Here is a 27,561-nt window from a genome sequence, read left to right as displayed (position 1 = left end):
CCCTTCTCCTGCCTGATGAATAGAACCAGCAGAGACATCCTTGCTCCCCTCCAGAGGATAAAATCTGGCTGCCTGACTTAGTGCAGTATTTGCTGTGTTTCACCTTCCACAGCCTCACAGAAATACCAGGTCTGCATTCTTGAGCTCTCCCTCCTGCCCCCACAGTAACCTTTGTACGTAGGTGGGTTTTTTCATGATATTTAATTTATCATTTGAACAAAAGACAAGCTTAAATTCAAAGTAAATGTTAAACACTTGCACAAAAGTATGTATAACTGAAGTTAGGGAGCAAACTCCCTCCTGACATCGTTTTGCTAAGGATTGATCTAAATATTATTGCTACAAGTGGGAAATTCTGGATATATTTCCCCAAGAGTGACAGCAGCAAAAGCCCCATGAGAACCCACTGAGAAGCTCCCAATGCTCCCAACCCACCGAGGTCCTGCTGGAAATGTAACTCACTTCTTATTAGATTCTCCTTATAAACAAAGAGATTAATTTCCCTTCTGTTTTCATAGTATAAATTTTCACTATTAGCCACAGGCTAATGTGATGGTCATACTGACAAGTTTTGTCTTTCCAGGTGTGGGTAACAAGATACACTTGCAAAGACAGACATGGTAGATACCACAGAGAGGCAGTTTCTCATGGCATGCCTTTGAGCTCTAAGGTGTCTCAAGCCTAAATCTGTAAAATCAACCACAAATTCTCCTCTAAAAGTAGAGTTTCAATGTGAGCAAGGTTTGTCTCCAAAACAGTGACCCTTACAAAGAGTAAAATATCAGGAGATTTAAGATATGACTGGAAGAAAGCTGAATTATTTCAGTTATGATGAAGGAACTATCTTTGCATAATTTAAATTTTAGGGGCTTTTACTGCATAAATAAAATGTACAGAAATGGGGGGAAATAGCAAGCAGGATATTTTGAAAATTAAATCTCTTTTCCAGCATATACCTACCAAGGCGTCCTGCTGAATTTCAGAGGGCTCACAAACATGGTGAATTATATAGAAAGTAAAGTAGCTGAAATCATGAGGTGATTTGAAGTCGTCAGCATTCATGACCTCAGAAATGTTTGTTTTTTGATTGATCAATATGCATTCTAGAATACACTTATTTGTCAAACTAACGTGCCAAAAGAGACATGTGATGTCACATGCCTTTATAAAGGGGAAACCCGTCACATTCACCTTTACTTTATCCCCATCATGAGGGGCTTGATATTAGCCCTGGTTTTAACCCTGGTGGGTAAGTATCTAGCTTACCTGCTTTGATGAATCTAAAATTGTATATTCAGAAAAAGGTTTCAGAATCTAGATATAGTTCACTCACAGACATGAACTTTTAACATATTGTAGAAAAAAAAAGTTGTTACTTCTTTTTTTTGTTTAAAGCAAAAACGTCATTTGGCTGGTGCTGAAATGGAAGTAAGGTTAATTAGAAAGGGTAATGTGCAAGATGAGATATAGCCTTTACTACTACAATGCATTAATATTTTGGGGTTGCTTTCTTGTCATTTCATTCTTCTGTTTTTTCTTCTCTTTCAGGGAGCCAGCATATTAATTACCGTAAGTAATTTTCCTATCAACTAATATAATTATAATGAGTGAAATTAAAAATAGAATCTGAAAAGTGTATCAATGTTTAATATAGCTTTACAACAGCTAATTTTGTTCAGGTGCAGTGCAAAAATGAACAAATTTGTCTCTTTTTTTGTTGTTGCATTCTCATGCAGGTACTTTAATATGTTCTATACATTCTGTATAATATTTTATGGGAACCATTTCTTTGCAGAACCCGATTTCAGTGAAAACAAGGTTTATACATTTGATTATGAAACCACGCTTCTCAGTGGACTTCCAGAAAAAGGACTTGCAAGAGCTGGAATAAGAATAAAAAGTAAAGTGGAAATTAGTGGTATTGGGCCAAAACTTTGTCTTATTAGGGTAAGAAAATATATTCAATTTGAAAGGTGCAATTCTCATCATACTTATCTTCTTTTTTAAGCTTTTGTGAAGTGATTAGGTTTCATCATGTGTTGTGCTTACTCAGGGATAATGTAACTAACACTGTTATTTTTTATACAGTGCCCTAAATTCTATTTGCACTTTGCAAGGTAATTCTCAGCTCAAGCCAGCCTTGGGCTTGAAGGATTTCTTCTGCATTGTGGTCAGGGAGACAATGGAATGTAATTTGAAATGCACAATAATTTATTACTGGATCAATCCAATTGTTTCAAACTGTACAACCTAGAATTATTTAATCAACTGATTGCACAACCAGCAGACAAAAGGCAATAAAACATGCGACAGTAGTTGCATGTGATTCAATATTTAGCATAATTAATGTCATCCTTCTTTTTTCTGAAGGGTCCTGAGTGACATTCTTTGTCATCCTCAATTGTATATTTTTACTGCTTGCTGAGTAATTACTGAGGGTTTTGATTATGTGAAATACACTTTTGCCTTTAACAGGAGCCTATACCCACTTATAATGAATGTAGAGAAATGCACACCTCAATTGCTTTATAAAAACTCCACTTAGTCTTGTGTATACAGGGAAGAAAAATGATTTTTTTAAAGCTTTAATTTGGCATATTGAAAGCTTTAGATTAAAAAGACTGGTGACTGTCTGATAAATGCTTGTAAATGTGGTAGCCTTCCAGCCTGAATTAACCTGCTGTTACTAGGTATTTTTGCAAGTTCAAATTATAATAGATCTAGATGGGAAATATTGCTTTTCTATGACTTTTGTAAGGGGATGGATTTCAAAACAAAAAAGCCAAGGAAATAAGGGTCACATATTTGCAGTGGTGAGTAGAAAGCTTCCCTGCCATAAAAAAGGCAGAAGCAGTCTTGTCCTTATCTCAGATCCTCCTTCATCTCCTTCATTCCTGCCTAAACTGGTCTTGGGTGAGTCTTCACCAAAATTGACTCCTGCTCTCTAAAACTTTCTGACATAGTTTTACTGGTGTTACTGCATTAGTGAAAAGTTCCCATTTCAGAAATAATTTCAGGGAAGAAAAGGAAAAAAACATAACTTTTTAGGCAAGTTCTAAGCTAAAGGTAATAGTACATTTATTCCCTTCTTCTCTGGGAAAAGTTTATTTTGCTGCTGTTATATTTAAATTAGACAGTTTGGAGGGATAGTTCAGGGAATTAAACTTTCATCTGCAGCCTACTAGTTCACATTCAGCCCAAACAAAAAGCTGTGTTCCCTGGGCAGTTTCCAGCTGACAATTTTTTCATCACAAACCTACAAGTAAGAATTGCCAGCTGTGTTCAAAACCAAGCAGACAGCCTAAGTCCTGCCTGGGCCCCAAGGGCTGGGGAAAACTACCTCACCCTGACCCTGCAGAGCAGTCCCAAACCTGCCTGTGTGCAATATGCCAGAAGCATGTCCAAGAGGCAGCATGAGGGATTTACTCTCTAACAGCCTCCCCTGTAAGCTTCAGTTGCTGGCGTTGGCAGTAATCTCCACCAACAATAACAAAAATAAATATGAAAGTGCAGTCTCCTGTGATTTGCTGTATGAGGATTTAGTTTGTGTGGCTTTTTGAGAAATTAATCCGTGTCTTGCGCCACATTGCCAGCCTGAGGTGTCAGAGAAAAGTCTCTTTAAATTGTCAAAATATATAGAAGGGAGGGGTCCTCTGAGAAACCAAGCTAAACATGCCCATTCCCATGGGGTAGGAATTATTCAAGTTATGCATAGTTTAGCACAACTTTCTGTTTGTTTGGATGTGCCCCAGGTTGAGGCTGGAGTGTGAAGTGCAGAGTGGGGTTGGAGCCAGTGTCTCAGCCTTTGGTTCCACAGCAAAACATGCAGGGAAGGACAATTTCTGTAATCTGCTGTCCACTGCTCAAACTAATTCTGCATGTCTGGCTGGCCTAGAGGCCATGTGTTTATTAGTTTCAGATTGCTGCCTGCGCTCTGTGACCTTAGTGAGGGAAATGACAGAGTTCACAACAGGAGTTAATGATGCTTTATGCAACATTAACTTTCTCCTGCAATTTCCTGCAGATCTTCCATACTACTTTTGGGTAGCAACCTGCTTCATGTGGCTCTTCTCTGGCTCATTTCTTTGCACAAGTCAACCTTTGGCAATATGGATTGTCTATGAAACAGAACAGAGTGCAGTGGCTGTGGAAATATCAGCCATTTGCAGTGCTCTCTTTCCTTTTATGCACGGAGATATGTATATCGACACCAGTAATGCTAAATGGCAACTTCTAAGTTTCTCCTTTGAAGAGGCTGTGTGTTATTTAAAAGTTTATTTTTGATGATCAAAGCTCTAGATGCTTATGTGTACTGAAAAAAAGTTAACTTGGGGGGGGAAAGAAACTTAAAGAGGTATTTTATTCCCCCTTTGCTGTAGATCCACTCGATCGAAGCTGCAGAGTTCAATGGTGTCTGGCCCACGAGTTCGTTCTCTCGGTCACTGAAGCTGACCCAGGTCCTGACTGGGCAGCTCAGTACCCCCATCAAGTTTGAGTACAGCAGTGGCCACGTTGGAAACATCATGGCTCCTGATTCTGTCTCAGATGATGGTCTGAACATCTACAGAGGGATTATGAATGTTCTGGAGCTGAGCATAAAGAAGGCGCAGCATTCATACAGTTTACAGGAGGTGAGTTTTGGGTTTGGCCATTGTGGTGCCTTTGTAAATAAATAAACTTTCACTTCAGAGCCTTCTACTGCATTTTCTGAAGTCATCCTTGGTATAAACTTCACTAATAAGAAAGACCTAAGCTTGGGAAATCATGATTAAGTTTCATATGGGACAACATTTGGTGGAGATGTACTCAAACAGGACAACAGAAGAGCATATTTTTAAACTGGTTGATGAAAGTATTTCAGAAAATACATTTGCAGAATTAAACCCTTAGAAAATCTGGCTTGTGATTACAGAGAAAGTAAACTGTGCAAGATGAAGCCTACATAAGTCATGAACATTGTATAAAGCAAGCTTAACAATACAGTTATTAAAGTCAAAATAACAGTAATTTGACTTTTTCTACCAACCATATATACTTTAATCTCTTCTAGCTCCTCTTTTAGGAAGAAAATAGTATATATGTCATAACATTACTGTAACAGCTTTGACAGTTGCAGTTGATGCTCTGTTGGAATTTCCAGTTTTTCAAGTTTTAATACATTAGTCTAGGTCAATCATCTGATATTACTATTCACCGCAGAAATTGCAATGTGTTTAGTTTTTGTGAAACCATATTTACATTGATTTGACTACATTCAATTCAGAGATCAGCAAAAACCTTGAAATTATTATACTTTCATGTTATTTTTATTGAAACTATAACCAGAGTAACTATAATTTTTTTAAATTTATTTTCATGGAAGTAGAGTTGTTTCTGGGAAAGGAGCTGGATGATTTAATTTTTTTTCATGCTGTTTGCTGCACATAAAAATCTGTGTGGTGTTGCACTATTTTCTCATATCTATTTTCACATCTTAATTCTTTCTAATTCAGTTAGCAATATGTTCTACTCTCACTGCTAGGTGATAGATGTGACTTCACCTCCTGGAATAATTTCCACATTTTCTTTGCTTTTCTCAGACAGCAACTGATTAATGAGCTTTGGCACGCTTGCTTGACAATCTTGAGTCACTCTGCAAAGGAGGATAAACATTATTAGTCCCAGAATCTGAGCTGCAGAGAGGTTTACAGGACTAACCTGGGAAAGTGTACATCCCATCCTGTGGGTTCAGGGTGAGGGTATCTGAGCTAACCATAAACTGCACACAGCTATAAAGTTCAGCCAGCCAGGAGTCTCCTTCATCCCACTGCACTCTCTGGGCAGTTCCCATTTAATGTCTGGGTGTCTCTACCATGCCCTGCAGTGTGCAGAGGCCTACACCTGTATTTGCAGAGTACAAGACTTCCAGAAAGCTTGGGCACTTCCTATTTCTAGCCTTTACTAAAGACACAGTGTCTCAGGGTATACTGTTAAGCTGAAGATGAAATGGGTATGTCTTGCTTCCTGAACACCCTGTGAGCATTTCACTGCTCTCACATAGCCCAGAGCTGCTCTCTGCACTAGCTAGGCTATAAATAACAATAATAAAAAAATCAGGAAAATAACTTTCTCCTAAAATATAATCAAGCATTTTGACTCTACAAAAATCTCACTGACTGTGGAGACTTAAAAGCTCTTATAAATATATATGCTCAAAATATTATTGAAGAGCTCAGTTAAAACTGAACTCAAGAAGACCCACAATCAAAACTCTGTTATACTGAAATTCTTTTTAATTATTGCTAGTCATTTTGTGACAGATCACCTGATATTGCAAGGCCTATTCCATAGGCTTTTGTAAGCTGTAAAAGCAACTTTTGAGGGCAGAATGTTATCTCCAACCTTGAAATACTTCATTGTTTTCATTATGACAGATCAAATTATTTTGACACTTTATTAATATTCCTCAAATCTTATTTCATGATCAACAGCTCTAACTGAAAATTGTTACTTCCCTTTCCTGAGGCTCCAAGTGAAACTTCAGGGAGATTTAGTTCTCTTGGTGTAACTCTGATTTGGCTTGCTGAAAACCTGTACGTGTAAAAAAAGAGATGAAAGTAATGATCATCACAATTTTGCTTCTGAAGAGTATAAGGAAAAATAAAGCATTCATTTCCATTGGTAATTTTGAAAATGCAGAATTAAACAGGAAATTTCACGTGGTGAAGTGAAGCTTTGCATAATAGTGAACTTCTCTGATCCTATTCTCATTTTTTTTCTAGCCTGGAATTGGAGGTATTTGTAACACAACATATGCAATTCAGGAAAACAAGAGAGCAAACATAGTCTATGTGGCCAAATCCAAGGATCTGAACAGCTGTGAAGAGAAAGTTCAAATTGTCACAGGTTCAGCATACACCCATCCATGCAAGACCTGCCAGCAGGTAAATCAGAGCAGTATTATATGTATTTTATATTCTTATGCAGAACACCATTTGATATATACACAATCACTTCATTGGAAATGCTAAAAATGAGACAAGAATCAGATCTGCTGTATCCAGTTGTCAAGATTTTCTTTCTGTGTGAAAATGATCCCACAGAGAAGCAGAGGTCTGGGCTGCACACCGTCATGTACTGCAAGCACACCTGAGCTAGTTCAAACTAGCTGGCTTGGAAACCATTAATTATCAGCATGAGTTAATTCACCTACTCTGTTGAGTAAAAAAATAGTCACAATGTCCATTTTCTGCTACTCAAGACAGGTACTGCTGCATTTTATTATAATCCTGTCTTTGAAATAAAAAATTGTGTGGTTTATGCAGCTGCTCTCCTCAGAAAATGTGTCTGCTTCTCAAGGGAATGACCAATTACTTAGATTTGGGAAAAGGAAAAAGCAGCTAACACTTCTTAGCAGTAAAAATAATGGAGACAGGCAGCGTGCCTGACCTCTCCCACGGAAGTGAGTGCACAGAATTCACACTGATTGCTCTTATGGCCAATGAACAAAACAGCCCTGGAAAATAAATGGGTTGAAGTGGGTGATGTAATAGCCTCTAGTTGCAGAATTTCAAAGCTCAATGACTTTTTATTTTCTTTGTTTCACTGCTTTTTTATATTATAAAGAGGAACAAGAATTCCCGTGCAACTGCTACTTACAATTACAAAATTAAATATGCACGTAGTGAAGCTGTAATTACACAAGCTGATGTCGAGGAAATCCACCAGTTTGCACCCTTCAATGAGATAACAGGAGGAAATGCTATCATAGAAGCAAGGTACTGTACATATACCCTTAATTCAGCAACTCAGTAATCTGAATGAAGGTCCATAAGTGAAATAAATCCTTTACTTCCACAGCCTATTGTTTGCCAGTATTTAATTACATAAAATCCCAAACAGCTCATAAAAACAACCTTCACTGTTAGTTGTAAATCTGAAACATGCACATCACTATCCAAATTTTGTTAGCTAAACTTGGCAGGACTTGACTATTTTATTTCTCAGGGATATTTGATTTATGCCATAAAAGCCAAAACAAATGTGATTCCATCTGAGAAACTGTGAACTAATATATTTGAAGTAAAATACTTTGAAAGACACTTATTCAGGAAAGTGAGTTCCCTGGAAAATAATAATGCAGTAAGAGATCCTTGGAGACCAGTTCACAAGAAACCTAGATAGGACTTCAGATTCCTAAATACTGTGGGCATGCAAATCTCCCATCAAAACTGTTTCTTGATAGGAAATTGGGTTTTATTGAAAAACAATTGGGCACAAGGCGTGCTAAATGCATTTGCTTTTTCACAGCAAATTTTGCATATTTCTTAAAGAAATTTGGGGCAAAACAAGAATATGGTTGTCTATGACATTTTATCCCAAGCTCAAGCACTCAAACTTTCAGTATTTGAAATTTTTTTCATCTATCAAATTCATTGATTGAAAAAAATTTCAGTTACTTATTTAATTATGGACTCTGTAAAATAGGAGTGCCACACTGAAGGGGGAGGCTTTGCATAAATTTCACAGTGCATAAGGCATTCTTTGATTCCACTCTACAGCTGCTGTAATCTTCATTGCTCCATTAGCTTCTGCAAGGATCTATTGCTATAATACACAGTTTTGGAAACAGCAACATCAGAAAGTTTGTGTCAGTAACTCACCGATTAATTTCATATATATAATTTAAAAAATGAAAGTGGCTTTACTATCTTATGCAATCAAGATGTTGATAGACAAAACTGCAGTGCTTTTATGAAATTATAGGGTTTTGTGAGTCAGCATTAGTCTGGAGACAATTGACTTATGATGATTCACACTCTCCTTCTGCAGCCTGTAGAGACTGTCTTCAGAAAGGTCTTTCTGAGCTCTCAGAAGGGTAGTACCTTTACTTTTCCCATTTTCTCTGCATTTTTATCATTACCCAGCTGAAGGGGACAAATATAAGATAGTTGGGAAGATGTGACTATCTCGCTCAAGTCTTCAGAAGTTATTTCCATAATGCATTCTCTGTTAAAAAAAATAATCTATCAAGGCCTTTTGGAGCTGAATTTTCAGACCTGCTCAGCATAAGACTCTTGCAGCACCTTTCAAGGCCAAGAGAGGTTTTACTGTCGAAAACTACTGTTTCACCATTTTAATCCTATCTTTAGCATTCATTGATCTTCTCTTCAGAATACACCATTTCCCCATCCATTCTAGGCAGATATATCTCTTCCCAAAACAATGAAAATGGCCATAATAGATTCATCATGATTTGAAAGGAGTTAAATCTGCCCAAGTGTACCTGGTGTTATACTTTCTGACCCAAATGCCCTTTCAATAATATTGTATAAAATTTCAAGAGAGAAAAAAATCTCTATTGATTCTGTAGCAGTTTCTATTCAAATTCCAGTGGCTTTTCTGTAAAGCAGTTATATGCTATTTTTCTGCAGCAGTTCTCTGCAATCCATATGGAAGGAGTGAATAGAAATGATACAGAAGATCATAGAGATTCCAAAATAAACACACCAATTTTCTACAGAGATTTTGAGAGACTCTGTAGTACAGCAATATTGCTTTTGGAATGTTTTCAGTTGTTCAGTACAAATGCCTAACTTTATTATAGTGTCCTAAATGACCCATTTTAAACATAATTGGTAGGATAGGCTGCATCTCTTTAGCTGAAAATGTAAAAATGTAGCAAATATTTACAAAGACAGTCTCTCAGTGGAATTATTCTTAATAACAAATGATGAAGGTTTGTTGCTTCTTTAAAAGTTTTCAAAAGGTTAAGCACTTTTCCAAAGACTAATCCTGAATTTATGTGGCCCTTTTTGTTTGGTAAATCCAATTTAAAACTTCATGAGAACCTTCTTTTGTAGTCCCCGGGATATTCAGCTTACCAAACAGAATGGGGAGGGAATTGTAATAGTTCAAGTAAAAAGATTGTAGCATTTCTCATTGTATCTAAAAACTTTCAATTCCATTTGAAGCTTCCACGAGAGACACAGACACATAACAGCTTTTATGAACTTCTTTAAATGTTTAAATTAAATTATGATTTCTGAGCAAGTTTCCCATCTGTGTTTTTCTACAGTCCATAGTGTACTCCTTAAGACACAACATGTACTTCCTGTGATATTCCACAGGCCGCAGCTTCTCACCTCCCTCTTCTTCCATAAATTCTCAAGCCAAGTTATTCTCAAAGGAAGGCAAAGGCTGGCTCTGATCTGAGCCCTGCTGTGCAAGTGCACACCTTCTCAGAGGATGGTTCTGAGCAGCATGTCCAAATGCATCTGTCTGTAAACATCTTTGTCCTCAATAACAAAAGCTTTTGTAGTTGCATTGCAATATGGAGAAGCAGAATTACTGGGCGGGTTTTGTGTTTTTTTTAGTTTGTACACTGCATCTTGTGATGTTTTCTTCCTGGGGTTCTCCATTCTAGGCAGAAACTTGTTTTGACTGATGTGCAGAAGCAAAGGGCAGAGGTCCCACCAAAAGAGTACCAGAATCGTGGGTCTCTTCAGTATCAGTTTGGCAGTGAATTGCTTCAGCTTCCTGTCCACTTATTCAAAATAAAAGATGTGGAAAGCCAGGTAAAGCCCAGCCACTGGACAGATTCTTTGTTGGAGATTTAAATCCATGCACATGGGGAAAAGTACATGTGAGCTTCCTGCATTTTCATCTTTCTGCAGATAGAGGAAAGTCTGCAAGAACTAGTAGAAGCCAATTCTGACCAGCTTCCCAGTGATGCACCAGCAAAAGCTCTCAAGCTTCTGCATCTCTTCCGTGCAGCAAACGAGGAGAATTATGAATCAGTGTGGAGGCAATTCTCCAACCGGCCAGCATACAGGTACAGGCAACAAAGGTGGTGCTGCTTCTGCTGGAGACCCTCTGGAATGCCTGTGTTTGGAGGCAGACTTGGAAAATGCTGCTTGCCTTTCCCATTGCAGGCGCCACATTTTGGACATAATTCCTGCAGTGGCCACTCACCGTGCGCTCAGGTTCCTGCGGCACAAAATGGACAGGCAGGAGCTCACCAGCTGGGAAGTGACTCAAACAGTGCTTGTGGCTCTGCACTCCAGCACTCCAACTCGGGATGTAATGGAGGAAGCAACGGTAGGATGCCCTAAACACTCTCAAATCACTCTTTGCTGATTCTAGCATCTGTTGTATTTATTCCTCTGACAAGATAGCAAAGGCTTTGAAAAGATAAAGGTTTTATATCCTCTAGCGCGGTTGAAAGGGCTTTGTTGAGTGTCTTAAGGGGAGGAGAATGCAAATCAAAAGGGCAAAAATGAGTCCTAAATGAAACAGGAAATAAAGACTAAAATACCCCTCAGGGACAGAGGTTATTGCTGCAAACAGTGGTTTCTAGTCTCTTTTTCCAAATGTACTTTATAGTTATATCAGATTACATCTCTGACTGTCTACAAAGACAAGGGAGCAAGAAATACATATTTGTTATAACCATGTATTTGTCCTAATTGACCTAGAAGGATGGGTATGAATTTTAGAAAATCTGTCAAAACTAAGGGAGTTATGTCAGTGTGAAGGCCATGTAGGAGAAAGTCTAATTATTTTTGCAATTTTTTCTGTATATGCAGGGTTTAATCCCAGTCTCAGATGCAAGAATTTATCTCTGCCTAACCTAGGTAAAGAAAATGAACCTCAGACTAGAGTTCTACCCTCAGTGAAAGCCATGACACCACAGCTGTTACTGTGTGCTGGTGCTCTGCTTCCCACACAAGAAACCAGTGAGATGGTGCCTCCTGTCAGCTCCTAAATTTATAAAAATATTGCTGGCTGCCCAAGTATTGAGATCCATTCACGACAAATCTCAAATTCATTGTACCTATAAATGAGGCAATCATAAAACATGATGAATGTTTCTTCAATAATGTGCATTTTTTCATTCCATAACTGGGTGATTTCTTTCCTTTGGATTATATGCTATGCCAAATTTAAATCTGAAACACTGTAAAAGAAACATATCTGCCTTCCAGATGTTACTTGGAATTACTTTACAATTACACTGTCAAATACAGTACTATCCACAGATTAACTGAAAATCCACCACCAAAAAAAAAAAAAAAAAAAAAAAAAAAAAGCTTGGTTTTGTCTTTCATTGGCAGAAACATATTTTTCAATAATGTTTCTCTTCATTAATGGTAGTAACGACCAGCTGCCTTGTCCCCAGGTCATTGTAAAGAAGCACTGCCCACGCTCCAGCTCTGTGCTGGGCAAGGTTTGCCACCTCAGCTACGCGTCGCTGTGCCACAAACAGTGCTCCTCCTCAGACTCCTGCTCCGAGTGTCTCCAGGTAACCACATGGTTATTTACCATTTAAAAGAAAAATTAAGCCTTGAGTTCTTTCTTCATTATTCAGAAAGCTGTATTTCACTTCACTCCAGTGTTTCCTTTGGGGAAAGGAAGCCCAGTTGGTTAAATACAACATTCTTATCTTTAGATTAGCACACGAAAGAGAGTGAGAAGAAGAAGCAAACAATTCATAATGCTTTCTGTCTGAATGTCTCTGAGTGCTTTATTGCCAGTTATTAATGAAGTCCCGTGACATTGCTCAAAAATACTTTAAATATAGGTATTATGTATATTTATAAATTAACTAAGTGACACAAAAGCCCAGGTTTTTGTCAGAATTAATGTATCCCAGCCAGAAGCAGAGCCCAGTCATCAACCTAGGCTATAAGGTTATTATAAAAGCAGTAACACCCTCCCTGTTCTACACTGCTTTTAATCAACAGGCCTCAAAACAATTTGAGTAGTCATTAAATAGCATTTCCCAGTTCTAAAAATTCATGTCATGTTTTACAGGGGCCAACTACTCAGCCAGTAACAGGGAGGGAAAGAGAAATGTGTGTTTAGTCTTTGGCACCCGTCAATCCACCATTCCCAGTGAGAGCAGGGTGTTCCAAACACTGTGTGCCTGACATGATGTTTTTCCTGTAGTACATAGGCATGGCCAACATTCCTACATTCGTCTCCTGTGTTACAATTGCCACCAATGCTCTTGAGCTAATTAAATATGAGAAGCCCTGTGTCAGAGAATGAAAATTCTTTCCCACAGTAACTGATTGTTTAGGCTTATTCAACGCATTTCAGATGTCCCTTCATTTGATTAGTAATATCAAGTAGACTGTTTCTGCACCGTCAAGGGATCTCAAATGTGTTATTTTAAAGTACAGAATATGTATTGAAATTATTCTCTAATGTCTCAGTTTCTTTTTTAGAGCCATTTGTTATCATCTAAAAGTGTTATCTATTAGGATTTAGTTCTTTGCTCTTATTCAGACTTCAGACAACTACTTCTAATCTTGCCCTAATAATTGAAGTGTGATCCAGTTGCTTACAATGAAGGCTGTAAAATGACCTGATTTTTTGGCAGTGATCTCATTTTCCATCTATTAATCCACACTGAAAAGAGGCTGTCATAGCTGCTTAAGGACACCACCACTAGCCACCACTTCAGGAATGTTTTTTTAAGGGTCTGAAGTTTTAACTGTATCTGTATTTTTGCACCTGTCTTCAACCATGAGAGAGAGAGAGATGTTCAAGCAGCATTATTTCAGGTCCCCAACTTACCCTGAAAGGCAGGGGACTAGCTAGGATCTAGATGTTATTTTTTCCTTTAAAATCTTACTTGATAACTTCAAGGTATAGTGATGAAGAAGCTGTTCATTGCAGCTTTCTTGGCTATATTTGTTCTATGAATAAAATGTTCTATTCATGAGGGAAAAAAAGAATTTTAAAATATTTTAAATAAATGAATTGAACAAACTGAAATTATGGAAGTCAAACCCCAGAACAGGCTGGTGGATGGAATACAGATAAGAGCTGGAATTGAACTCAACAGATTTGTTTTCATTTTTTCAGCTTCTTCATAGCTTTGCAGGAGATGCATTGAGCAAGTCTGGCACAGAAGAAATTTCCCTGGCTTTGAAAGCCCTTGGGAATGTAGGACATCCAGCCAGCATCAAGCACATCAAGAAGTTTTTGCCAGGATATGCAGCTGGTGCCTCAGATTTGCCACTCAGGGTCCACGCGACTGCTGTGATGGCCCTGAAAAACATAGGCCTAAAAGACCCCAAAATGGTAAGAAAACAAAGCTGCTTTGCCCTTGTGACTTCCACTTACAAGGCTACTAATGGATAATGGGTGATGAGGTAAAAACAGATATTTTTTTTCAAAGATAACATTATTTTAAAAAAAAAAAAATACTTAGCCATTCCTTGGTAGGCATGTTTTATTTCTTTTGACATTAACCTCCAGTATTTCAGGCTGCAAGAAAAAAATCCCACTAAAAGGATACATTCATTGTTGTGGAAGACAAATCAGTATTTCCATTGCAAACATTTCGTTTCCAAGGACATTAGACAGAAAACTAAATTATTGACCCAAGTGTGTTTAGTACTACTTCACCTTTGGTATGTGAAAGAACCACAAAACAAGGTTTTCAGAAAATTGACATTTAATACCGAGTGTCACATCTAATCATAATTCAAGACCAGATTCTATTGTAAATAGATACCAGGGGTTTGCATCCTAATTACAAATTTACAGACATTGTGCGGGTTTAAGTCATAAACAGAACATTTACTAAATGTGACTTTTGTCCCTGACTGAGATAGTTATTAGATCTCACATACAATGCCTACACCAGCATACTCTCATCTACTACAGACATCACTTTACAATCATTTTCACTTTGAAGCAATCTGCTTTTAAAAGGAAACCTTTTAAAGGTTTTCAAGATTTTTTTTCCTGATGTTGAAATTTCTTGTTTTATATAAGTAAATTCTTAATATAAAAAGTAAAATAAAAGCTTTCATTAACTATTCACCTACTAATCAGTATCAGTGTTTCCATTATACTCGTTTTTTGCATGTGCCTCCCAGTTTGAGTGCACATATTGATCCACAGACAATAGTGTGCCAGGGTATGCTTTTAACCAAAAGAATAAAGAAACAATTTAGTAGAGTGCAGGAGCTGGATGAGGAAATGCATGGGAGGGAGGGGAGAGAATTGCAAGGGTAGAAGTTAAAGTATTTGCTGGGGAAGAATAAAAGCCAGTTTGGTGTTTGAGAACACCACTGCGTTTGCTCATTGCTTTTTGGCCTAGCTTTCCACTGGTGCCCCAGACCACTCAGTTTCGTTTTCTATGCATTTTCTTTGGAGAAAATTGATCTGGAGCAAGTTAATGATTGCAACTACTTTTTTCATTGTTCAAAAAGCAATTTAACGCCTGGTTTGCAGCTAGGTACACTCCCATGTTTGGATTAAACATATTTAATTCATGACCTTTTTTATTGTTTAGTTTGAAAAACCTCATTTAGGCCTACTGCATCTTTGTCACCTCCTCTACACTGGCATTTGATAATCAACATATTCAAATTAATAAAACCAGTCAGGGTTTTCCCAAAGTTTGCTGAAGTTCCCTGGGCCATTTTTCATAACAGCTCATGGATGAGCACTCTCCCAGGCAGGACAGGACTGTGCAGAAAGTTTGCCAGAACATTGGCACATCATCCACATCCATATTAAAGTTGGAGCCAAAGGCTCCTGTAAACTGCCTCCCTGGAAACTGCAAAATTTCCAGCACAAAATTGATCTTGGTAGTGAATATTGCTGAGGGCAAGCACATCAACCACAAGTACTACTAAGGAAATTACATTTATTGCATTAAATTTTTGTTTAAGCTGCCTATATGGCATAGAGATTTCTGGTACTAAATTGGGTTTTATTTGTTTCACTTTTATTCTATTATTTAGCAGAAAGTATCCCAGAAGATCACATTATCAAAAATAAATTGTACCTTTATGCATAGGGATAAATGATCACTGAAATCACTTCTCATGTATGTAAGGGATTAACTCTTTTACCTAGAGTGGGATAGCTCAAGAAGAGATAAAAGACTTGATGTAGAAATTATCCAATGAAGTTCTCTGGCTTTCACTGTGTAGGAAGTCAGACTGCATCATCATAATGCCCCTCCCAACCCTCATGCCATGAAACCAGGAACAGTGGTGCCATAATAATTAAAGAATCCAAATTTTTACTGTGTTAGGGATGAAACAGATCATTCACTGGTGTTGGGTGGTTATTAGCAAAATGTTCAAATGTACAGTAAAACTGGATATATCTATTATTTTTCAGGTCCAGGCTATAACCCTTGAGATTTTCCTGAATCAAAAAATTCATCCTCGAATCCGAATGTTAGCTGCAGTGGTTTTGCTTGAAACCAAGCCAGGTCTTTCAATCTTGATGACATTAGCTGATGCTGTGCTGAAGGAATCCAGCATGCAAGTGGCAAGTTTCATCTACTCTCACTTGAGGGCCCTGGGTAGAAGCACAGCTCCAGATCTTCAAGTGGTGTAAGGAAGATTCCTTTCCTAGAAGAAACACTTGTTGCATCTAATTGGAATGTTAATGTGCTCACTGAACTTTTTCAGGGCTTCTGCCTGCAGAATGGCTGTCAGAGCACTAAGTCCCAAATTTGACAGATCTGGATATCAGTTCAGCAAGGTTTTCCGCTTCAGTATCTTTAAAGGTAAGATTCAGAAGATTTTATAGAGGAATATGTACCAGCGAATATGCGGGAAACAAAATCGTACAGTATGAGAGCCCAATTCTCCTAGCCTGCATGTTAGGCTGCATGTTGTTCCTCTGTATTTTCCTATCTTCAGTGGAAAAAATACAAGAAGCTCAGGCTCTCCATTTGAAGAGTGTTTAGGTCCCTGTGTGTTTTGCATTGTACACTGTCAGCACGAAATTACCAGAGGGCTTGTGGGGCTCTAACCCTCTCCTTTCATTAGTCAGGGAGGCACATGCTCCTGTATTAAATGCCATATTCTCAGTGGTGCTTAACAATTTCATACCATTGTTCAGCACCAAACAAACAGAAGGGACCTAAATTACTGCTGAAGTGGATTAATTTCTACCAGTGTTGAACACCTACAACTCCCGCTGCATTAAAATGTGATGCTAAATACTCTTCACCCCAACAATTGTGCTCAGTGAAACAGAAAACTGAAAACATTCTGAGGTGAAAATTCATTGCACCCATGAGCAGCTACATCAGGTTTATTGTCTAAAGATTTTTCTTGCATCTTCCTACCAAGATTCTTTATTAGAATGAGCAGATCCATGTATGGTACCTGGAGACTAGCCAGTTACGTCAGAGTTGCACATAAAAACGTAGTTAAAGCAGGGAAGGACCAGATAAGAAGACAGGTTCTTGCTGGGCCACATTGTAGCTTTTGCCATTTTCCATGTATGTTATTTTTCTCAGTAGATTTTTTAAAGCAACTCCCCTATGTAAATGACCGTGACAGCCTCAATGTTTTGGCATATGTAGCTGGCAGACTAGGGAGATTATAGCTCCAAACACAGGCTCCTTACACACGCTGTTCATCTTTCAGGAATTGGATGTTTTTAGCACTTTTGAGGGACTTTTGTAAATCTTATTATTGTCTTGCCCCAGTTTCATGGATTTTATGGGACAATTTAAAGCTCTCTATAATGGAAATAAATATAATACATACTGCAAGAATCACAGTAATATACTATACATGTGCTTGCTGCCTCGGTGATGGAGACAGCAAGTGCCCAAAGAAACACAGTCACTATTATACACCATGTGAACTTTTGTACTACTCATTCAGGGATAGATACATTTTCTGTTAATATGAAGATATTTGTTTCTGGGTTTAGGCACTCATTTTGCCTTCTAATTTTTGCTTTTAAAATTACTCCATTGAAATTTTCACACTGAAAGAAAGGCACAATATGTATGAGGGATGCTGGCAGGGGGCTATGTAAAATGAAATACTTTATTTTGGCTGTAGCCTGGAAATGCAGTACATCAGGGAATTGTTGTTACTTCCTGGTGAAGACCATTGTCAGTAATTTGGCTACCATGGATAAGTAGGTCCTCATGCTGAAGAATGAAAAACAAGACCTTTTTCTCACACATGTTAATCTTAGACTTGTACAACTCTGCTAAATTAAGTCAATCCCCTACTACACTAGTATGGGAAGAGGATCCATCCTCCAGCTTTCTAATTTGATTTGTCTCCACTAGCCACAGGTAAAAAGTGTTTCTGTGAGTCCATTCTGGAGGAGTTACCATAGTGACGGCTGTAATGCACTACCTATTTCCTTGATAAAAACAAAAATCTGCCCTCAGCATCACAGATCTTTGTGGTGCTAGATGCTGAATTTTTAATGACAGGCAATAATGTCAGCTGAATCTATCTCTAATTTGGAATTTTTCACACATGGCCACCACAAATAATGCTTCATGCTCTACTCATTGCTACTGAAATCAAAGGGGTGACTCAAGTTCTGTTTAATGTGAGGACTGTGAGAATCAGACTCTCATTATGCACAGATTCACATAATTAAATGTGTACTATTTATACTGCTTATATGTACCAAAGACTGCTTTCTTTGCTCACTAAGTTTTTTTTTTCCCTCATCTTTGGGGCAAGGCATTTAATCAGATATATGCAGGTGTCATCAAACTCTCACAGTGAAATGGCAAGTATATTCTTGAAGCATTAGCACTATGTAATGCCTGAGGTATGGAAAATATTGCTGCTCCCTTCAAGTCAATGAATTCTACCTAATCATTTAATAATTTATAAGCAATACTTCTTATTAAGTATCAGGAAGTACCACGGACTTTTTAACTACCGGGTTTTGTGGTAAGAACATAAAAGAAAGCTTTAACAAATTCACTTAAAGCACTAGGCCTCAGTTTTAGTGTCCTGTTCACAAAACACCTGGCATTGCTCTGGCTAAACTCATTCAGAGAAAAACTAGTCTTCGCATTTCCAAGTTTCCTGTCAACTCACTAGTAATATCCCAGCGTGGCACCACTTTGCTGGGTTTTTTTTTTATAGGATCATCATTATTATCTACTGAATACTCTCCACTTACTCTTTTGACAAAAGTGGGATGTCATAAATACCTGTGCCTTGATTGAAGGAACTGTTTCTGAATCTCATATGTTGTAGGTAGATAGTGCCCAGCACTTTGGATAGCACAGTAGATTCATACAGCAAAACAATAAAGGAAATGTGGTAAAATTACAGTTCTTACATACTTCCTTATCCACCAAATGGTTTAGGAACAGGAGAGGAGAGCTAGAAGGAAGCACAACAAGAATGCCTAGACATCCTGTCAGCCTTGTTCCTCTTGAAACCTAGGGAAACCCAGGGAAAAGTAGTGGGATTACTTTAACTCACAAAACATGACAGGATATAACTGTGCCAGGATCAGGAAGAATTCCTGACTGTGCTCTGCACTGATTATCTGTGCCTAAGAACATCGTAGATAATAAATCTAAGTAGAGAAATAAATAAAAACAAATTGTTTGCTCAAAGTTCACTCAATAGTTAACAGTAATTTAACAATTGGTGCATTTCATGTAGGGATTACAGCATTTGGAACTAGTATTAAATAGTCTTTGAATCATTTGAGAGACAAATCTATAGCTCACCATCTGTCCTTATAGGGCATCTGTATCACTTTCCCTGGATTATTAGCAAAGGATGGCAAATCTGTTTTCATTTCTCATCTCCTTTGTCAAGGTGTCCTGAATGATGTCTCATAAAAGTATTTCATAAGTTGATTTTACAGAATGTGGCTGGATGTAAATGATATGGACAGGCATAGTTTCCATACTTGGAAAGGCTCAAGGTGGGCCCATAGGAATCTCAGGAGGTTTAACGAGACCAAGTGCAAGATGCTGCATGTGGGTTGGGGAGCTCTTCATATCAATCCAGACTGGGGAATGAACAGATCAAAAGAAGCCCTGCCAAGGAGGACTGGAGTGCTGGAGAAGGAGAGCCTAGACATGAGCCAGCCATGTGCACTGACAGCCCAGAAAACCAATCATGTCCTAGGCTGAAGCAAAAGAGGTCTGACCAGCAGGACAAGGGGGAAATTCTGCACCTCTCTGTTCTTGTGAGACCCCACCTGCAGTGCTACCTCCAGCTCTGGGGCCCATAGCACAGGAAAGACATGTACCTGCTGGAGCAAGTCTTAAGGAGGTTTATATTAGATATTATGAAGAAATTCTTTACTGTGAGGGTGATGAGACACTGGCACAGCTTGCCGAGGGAAATTGTGGATGCCCCAGTTCTGGAAGTATTCAAGGCCAGGTCGGATGTAGGTTTGAGCAAACTTGTCTACTGGAGGGTGCCTGTGCCCCCCTGTGAAAGATCCTTGAGGTCTCTTTCAGCCCAAACCATACTATGATTCTATGATACAGCAGAAGCAACTGGAAAAATGGCATATGCATTTGATCAGTGACTATGCAATGATCAGTGACCTTGTAGCTTTGCCCGTTATTAGTTTAAAAAAGTCAGAATATGGTGTTTATAACTGTTTTAGAACACCAGTTTTATAGCTGAGTTTTCTGGCCTTGCTCATATGATGCTGATTATTAAATTAGTAAGTAGATACAATCTGAACACTCTGACCTAAAAACCAACTGTGCTGTGTCTTACTGCCTATTTCTCTGCAGATTTCCTTATGAGTGGGCTGGCAGCTAAATATTTGGTGTTGAATAATGCTGGTAGCTTAATTCCAGCTACGGTAATATCCCAGCTACAGACACATTTCCTTGGAAGAGTGGCCGATCCCTTGGAGGTAAGTGAGTCTACCCAAAATACTTTGCCCTCTAATCCATTCTTACAACCAACATCCACTGGGATGTGCACTCTACTTCTTCCCACAGGTTGGAATAACTGTTGAAGGACTGCAGGAGATGTTTGCTAAAGGTTACTCCTCTGACAGGGACTGGGAGACTGACTATGACTTCAAGAAAATCCTGAAAACGGTAAATTCTGGGGGAAAAGAAAACCTCTGATATTGCTTTCTTAAATGTTATGAAGAATCAGACATTTTTCATCTTCCCACACAGCTTGCTGACTGGAAGGCATTCTCCAGTGACAAACCTTTTGCATCAGGCTACTTGAAGATGTTTGGCCAAGAGCTGTTTTTTGGTGGACTTGATAAAAATGCCATCCAAAATGCACTGCAGGTATCATTTTTAAAGCACCACTACTCACGCATCAAAAGCTCTAAAATACTGTTACTTTCATGCATTCTCTCCCTTTTATAAATTCATGGTTGGGTTTTTTGTCTCTAGTATTAATCAAGGCAAATAAGGTCAAGCTTTGATCAGGATTATTTATAATCATTGTTGGCAGAATTTCCCCTGAGGCATAGTTAATGACATGGATCATGATATTCAAGTTCTGCTTATTTAGATATGTTGAACTCTGTAATTGCAGGCATGGTATGGATCTGATGAAAAAATCCCTTCACTAAGGAGAATAATCAGTAGCCTTCAAAGTGGTGTGGGGAGGCAGTGGACCAAAGCTCTCCTGTCCTCGGAGATCCGCCGCATTGTGCCCACATGCACTGGCTTCCCAACAGAGGCCAGCTTCTATTACTCTTCTGTCACAAAAGTGGCAGGAAATGGTAAGGTCTCATTATTGCTTTAGCAATACAAACATTCTTGCTAGGGCTGGAAGGCTTTTATAACTCTTTCTTTGCTTTCTTTGTAATAGTTCAAGCACAGCTTACACCTTCTCCCAAGTCTGATTTCAGATGGACTGAGTTATTAAATGCCAATATTAAGCTGAGATCCAAAGCAAGTCTAAGGTAAGTATTTAGTATAAAATAAAAGAATAATGTTTTCAAGTGACAGAGGCCATAAATATTCAACAGCTGTTTGCTGCATGAACATAATTATACCCTCATTCTACCTTTTCAGCATGGCCAAGGAGATGACCTTTGTAATGGGAATCAACACACACACAGTCCAGGCAGGGCTGGAAGCACGCACCAAAGTGAATGCTCATATACCTGTGAATGTTGTTGCCACTATCCAGATGAGGGAAAAAAATATCAAAATTGAAATTCCACCATGTAAAGATGAGACTAACATAATTAGCATAAGGTAAGACATAACACTCAGGATCTTCCTATGTAGAAAAGGAGAGTCTCCTAAATAAACTCAAATACATTTAAGAATCTTATCTTTGACTTACAGCTTGGATAAGTGGTGGTGATTGGTATAGCTTATCTTTATTTTAAATGAAGTGATATGCACTAAATCTTTGCTTGAAAGTATGTGTTACTTTCTGTGGTCTTCACCTGAAAATCCTCCTTAGGACTATATCTCAGATCCATAAGCTATCTGAAACACAAATGGCATAAAATTTCTATCTTGATACAAATATTTGAACGGGAAATGCTAGGTAAGATATAAGCCAGCTGAATCCTATCAGTTAGAACACTTAACCCATCTATGTTTACATTAGATGCCTTGAAGCACAGAAGGTTTGGTGTTTCTTATGTTTTTACCTTGTTCCCCTGTGGCTGCCATTTGGTTTTCTTACCTGTTAGGTCTCCTTGATTTATTATCAATGCATGCAATTACAATACACTCTGGAAAACTGTTGAAGCCAGATGCCAAACAAATGAAAACAGATGGAAATACAAATGCAAAGAGCGGGAGGAAACAGAAAGAGTATGTCCAAGGAATCAAAGCAGTAGACCAAACTTAGAAAACCTTCACACGCACACACATGAAAAAACCCTGAGAAAGAGGAGCTGAAAATTCATCACAAAGGAAAAAGCTTCACTGACAACAGAAATTGGCGATTATACAAACCACTGAAATGTTAACAAGTTTCTGCTCTAGGAATACAGCCGTAACAAAAGAGCTCGGTTGCTTGATCCAGCTGCAATTAGCATTCATGGCTGCTGGCCCAGAGACACTCTGCAGGTCTCCTCAATTTAGCCACCAGTTAGGCTAATCATTATTTTCCCTTGTCCTTCAATAGTCACAGACCATTTGACATGCATTTGACATCTCATCCTCCTCCCTAAGACAATTCCTCCATTCCTTCAAGTGTGGTTGTAATAAGGTTCTCTCCATGCAGAGGTAGGGAGGGTCTCAGCATTTCAGAGATGAAAAGTTAGTTGCGTGGTTTTTCTGGTTCAGTTTCTTATGGAGGGCAGGACAGTCTGCTCCTAAGGTCATCAGGGACAGTAACAATGTCACTAGTTCCCGCTGTTAGAGAGGGTGAGGCAGATATTAATGAACTCAATAAGCACACTGAACTGAATATATTGGATACTGATAGGGAATTTAAAGCCTGAAGCAGAGAGAAATATTAGCAGAAGGATCCTCCCTGCAAATAAATAACAAATATTCTCCTCCTTTGACTTAAGGGGAGATCAAATGAGACACAAAAAGGGTTATATGCATTGCCATAAAGCAGAAAGCAAGTCAGTATCAGAAACAAGGTATTACAGCAGAGAAGCCCATGAGTTCCAGCACAAGCCCTGCTCTAGACCCTGCAGCATTCCCATTTATAAAGTGAAGTAGTCACTTGGAAATAGTGCCATAATGCCAAGTATATGAGAAAGCTAATACTCACTAGATGACTTCTAGCACCATCAATTTCTCTCCAAAAAGCATTCCCATTCACTGTTACAAAACAAATGGCCAGTGGAAACCACACAGAGCAATGAAACAGCAATGAATGCAAGCAAAAGCAAAGCAATGACTAGAGAATGTAACATTGAACCACATCATTGAGGAGGTCAAAGACCAAGCAAAGTAAAATCTTAGAGGTATGAAGAGAAACAAGTAGGCATGGTAAAGACAAAGGAGATAGATAGATAGATATAGATACAGATACAGATACATCTATATATAGCTACATAGACTGAGTTAAAAATTTTAGCTCAACATAGTCCTTTTCTTCCTTTTGCATAGATCTACCAGATAATAAAGATCCAATTGAAGTCAATATTTTAGAGATATTGTGACACCTTCCCATGTTAGCTTTAAATTCTCCATTTAAAGAAATAGTTCTTGAAAGTTATTATCTTTCACGTGTTTGTAAGCTCTGTTCAAAATATTTTAGTATTGGGCACTGTCTTGATGGTCAGCAGGTTACCTTCTATAGTCCCATGTCATTAAAGCTAGAGAGGATGTGATATTATTTTCCCCACCATCTCTCACATTCAGGCACAGGAAGAAAATAGTTTTCGATAGCATTAAGTTCATTTATATCCTACACACCATAAAGGTTATAACCTGTCACAGCAGTGGGATTTATATAAATTTTCAAGAGCCAAAGAGAAATTCGGGTAAGTAATCACAGGCTCAAAAAAAAAAGAAAACTTTGGTTATAGAGAAGTTGTATTCCCAAGACAAATCAGCATGTTATGGGCTCAACTCTCTCTATAGCAAAAATCAGAGCACAGTAATTAATCCTACTATGGAGAGAATATGTAGCATGTGTTTCAATTCAATCCTAACAAAACTTAATTAAAAAACAATGGTTATTTTTAAGGCTCTTTTAACATAATTATTTAGTATACTACAGATGGCTACTTCAACATACTTTTAAACAAAATTTGCAAGAAGTAAAAATCAAATAAATTTCAGGGGAAATTAGAGCTCTGTGATTAAAGTATAAATATGGAGATCTGCCAGAGAATGCACTTTGCTAATATACCACATATTCATAATGACGGCCTACTGAAGTATATACATAATCATGAATAGTGCTTGTATTATAAGGTTTTTTACTTATTTTAGCTGTAGGATAAGCAGAAATTGCTTGACATAGGCATCTTATAAATAAGATGAACCAGCTAATTAGAAAGCTCTTTGTCCAAAATGACTACATCATGTATAACAAAAAATGCAGAAGAGGCAGCATACACTGCAATCTTGTTGATGAAGCAAGTGTGTTTGGGGGGCAGAAAAGGGAAACAGGTGGGGCTCCAAGTCTCTATGCTTATAACACCTTTGCCCCAAAGTTGGAAGGAAGATGCATAGGAAAGGCAGATGATTTTGTTTCACCAAATCAGAAAGACAGCTAAAGATCTAGCTTGCTGATTGTATCTTGTTTCTCATTTATTTACGTGTGATGTCACACTGTGTTTTAAAACCTGGGAAAATAGGATTTCGTTGATTGTTTTTTTGTTTTAAATGGACATTTGAGCTCTTCTGTCCCCATGTAAGGCCACACTCTCAGAAACATCAGTGGGTCCAACATAACTGAGTTGCTTGTCCCTTACCCCTGCAGTGAGTGTGGCTTATATTATAGCACAGCTTCTTCCCTCATCCAAAAAATGCACTAGTACATATTGGAAAATCTCCTTTTTATTTTTTTCTCCCTTGTGTAGGATCAGAGAGAACAGATTCTTTCATACCATAGCTTTAGGCCTTCTTTGTGACTGTTTTTTCTTGTTAAAGCACCAGAGCTGGCTCTTGTAGCCTATTTTTACTGTGCCGTGTGATTCTGCAGACATTGACATGTGTCACCTGTGATGCAGCTACATTTGTTGGCTCTCTGTGCTCAACAGGGAGGAATCGATCCTTCGCTTTCATTAGGTGGCAGGAGTAGACTATTGGCATAAAAATACTAAAAAAAAATTGGAAAAGAAACCCCAGGGCTTTCTGCTTGGAGATCCAGCCTGCAGTTCAGTGGTCATTTGAATTATTGAATGGGATTAAAATAAAACCATTTCCCTTTTTGTCTCTTTACCCAGATGAGCCATCTGAAATGCAAGTTGATTTGTATTTTCTTTTATCCCCTCACCTTGTTAGGGAGAATATTTTATTTCAGATTCCATTCTTCAAGGTTCTCCTATCACCCAGCGTGGAGCGTTGCTGTCATGTCCTTATCTAAAAAAAGAGAGAGATGGAAAAGAAAACAAAGCCCACAGGTGACACACGTTTTATTGAGGTGTTCCACATGAAGAGCAATTGTGTGCTTTACATTGCACACAGCACGGTAGGAGCCTTCAAGAGGAAGAGAGGGCTATCAAATGAATACAAATTCATCTTTCAAATAGGTTAGATTGGAATTGCTCAGGCTAGTACAGTGTGGACCGTATTAAAATAGAGACCATTTTGAGACCATCTCTCCATTCACTGTCACAGCGGCCACCTCCACTGGCAGACCACAAAAGCCCCGGGGCAAAGAGATCAGCTTCATCCTTGAGAAAGGATGGGGAATTTTGAGACGGATATTAGCTGATAAACAGCTAATAAGGTAGAGCCAGCACAGTGTTAATAGCTGAGGGAAATAGGGTTTTGTCTCTCAAAAGCGTTTCAGCATTTGAGATGTTTCTCTGACTCAAAACAAAATTCATAGTTCACAGCACCGTAACAAGTTCCATGAAGAATGTGGGGTGTGAAGACAGAGGGCCAAGATATTTTACCATGAGAGCCTCAGTCTCATGTTGCACTTTCTGTCACTTATCTGGGAGCCTGATTAATGCACTTAGAATTCACAACACTGGAAACAATGTACTGAACACATTTACATAAATAAGCTCTTAACCTTCCTGCACAACTCTCTTGACCTCTTGCCAAGTCATGGCCAAGTCATGAGTATTAGTGAATTTAAATCAAGCTGGAGACACTTTCATCATTTCACCCTCCTTTCTTCTATTCTGCTTTAATAAAAATTTTCCAGGAAACAGCATCCAGTAGCCACCAGTCCCCAGGTTGTTTTTTGAAGTTACAGCAGTGTTTTTCCAAATATGGTGTCAAAAGAAATTAGAACTAAGGCTACTGCAGTGAACACACAGAAGATGAGTTTAAAAATTTGAAAGTCTGGGAGCTCAAAAATTGATAATGTAATCCACAGCCAGACTTTTAAGTGTGCTGTTTCTCGTATTAGGGTATGAAGATCTGACCAACTGTAAGATTTTTAACCTGTATGCATGACTCTAAAATTCTAACTGGGCTATCTGACCCTGAGATTGCTCTATGTCTCTATTGACTCTTAGTAGTCCTTGAAAATGCAACAGGAAGGATGCTGTAAATATCTGTAAAGCTATTTGCAAGGTATGATACATGTTGCTGAGTGCAGGCCACAAGGCATAGTTCAGGTCTTTTCCTCAGCAGTGCTTTATCAATACAGGTTTCCTCTAATGTTTATTCTGCAGGTCTAAGACATTTGCTGTTACACGAAATATTGGGGATTTGGCTGCTAGTAAGATGACTCCAGTTCTTTCACCTGAAACAGTGCCCGACATAATGAAGACATCCTTCAGTTCAGATTCTGCATCGGGCGAGACTGATAACATCAGGGTAAATGATGCAGAGTCTGACTACTCCTTTTTGGGCTTCTAAACAGTAGGGAACCATTTCTTTTCTCTATAGGAAAGGGTACAATTAATCTCTGACCAATGCTGCTTCACTCTAAATAAGTCAAGTTCAATCTAATAACACAAATAGCTCTATAGTAACATTATTTTAAAATCTAGAGTGTAATACATCAAATTTGCAACACTTTTTCTAAAGCAAAAGCATTTTCTTTGGTAATTAATTTTGCACTGCCATCTACAGGCCCACGATCTTTAAAATACTTTGCAACCATTATGCAAGCGTCACATTCCTGGGGCAGTCACAGATGTTCCACAAGATGCTCCACTGCTTGCCTTATAGAGCCAAATTTAATGTTTATAATCATTCTGATTCAAAGATGGAGTGCAGTTTGTGTCATGACTTCCTGAGCCAGGTTT

General features: G+C 38.3%; 1 protein-coding gene across 1 annotated transcript in view; it reads left to right on the top strand.

The window, feature by feature from the left end:
* Nucleotides 1-1,209: 1,209 nt before the first annotated feature.
* The window catches only part of LOC310912462 (vitellogenin-1-like), a gene marked incomplete at both ends in the record, with an annotated part of 42,768 nt that continues 16,416 nt past the window's right edge, over nucleotides 1,210-27,561 (top strand). The window contains 20 exons of the mRNA XM_083867051.1: nucleotides 1,210-1,249; nucleotides 1,549-1,569; nucleotides 1,796-1,947; nucleotides 4,380-4,631; nucleotides 6,762-6,923; nucleotides 7,606-7,757; nucleotides 10,406-10,556; nucleotides 10,656-10,813; nucleotides 10,914-11,079; nucleotides 12,161-12,283; nucleotides 13,855-14,073; nucleotides 16,135-16,352; nucleotides 16,431-16,528; nucleotides 20,513-20,637; nucleotides 20,726-20,827; nucleotides 20,912-21,031; nucleotides 21,285-21,474; nucleotides 21,564-21,657; nucleotides 21,770-21,955; nucleotides 26,983-27,127. Coding sequence (XP_083723177.1) covers nucleotides 1,210-1,249; nucleotides 1,549-1,569; nucleotides 1,796-1,947; nucleotides 4,380-4,631; nucleotides 6,762-6,923; nucleotides 7,606-7,757; nucleotides 10,406-10,556; nucleotides 10,656-10,813; nucleotides 10,914-11,079; nucleotides 12,161-12,283; nucleotides 13,855-14,073; nucleotides 16,135-16,352; nucleotides 16,431-16,528; nucleotides 20,513-20,637; nucleotides 20,726-20,827; nucleotides 20,912-21,031; nucleotides 21,285-21,474; nucleotides 21,564-21,657; nucleotides 21,770-21,955; nucleotides 26,983-27,127 — 2,874 coding nt within the window. The remainder of the gene's footprint in view (nucleotides 1,250-1,548; nucleotides 1,570-1,795; nucleotides 1,948-4,379; nucleotides 4,632-6,761; nucleotides 6,924-7,605; nucleotides 7,758-10,405; nucleotides 10,557-10,655; nucleotides 10,814-10,913; nucleotides 11,080-12,160; nucleotides 12,284-13,854; nucleotides 14,074-16,134; nucleotides 16,353-16,430; nucleotides 16,529-20,512; nucleotides 20,638-20,725; nucleotides 20,828-20,911; nucleotides 21,032-21,284; nucleotides 21,475-21,563; nucleotides 21,658-21,769; nucleotides 21,956-26,982; nucleotides 27,128-27,561) is intronic.

Source organism: Zosterops lateralis (assembly GCF_965231275.1).
Source record: "Zosterops lateralis genome assembly, chromosome: 9".
Lineage (NCBI taxonomy): Eukaryota > Metazoa > Chordata > Aves > Passeriformes > Zosteropidae > Zosterops > Zosterops lateralis.
This window is presented reverse-complemented; position numbering and strand designations above follow the sequence as displayed.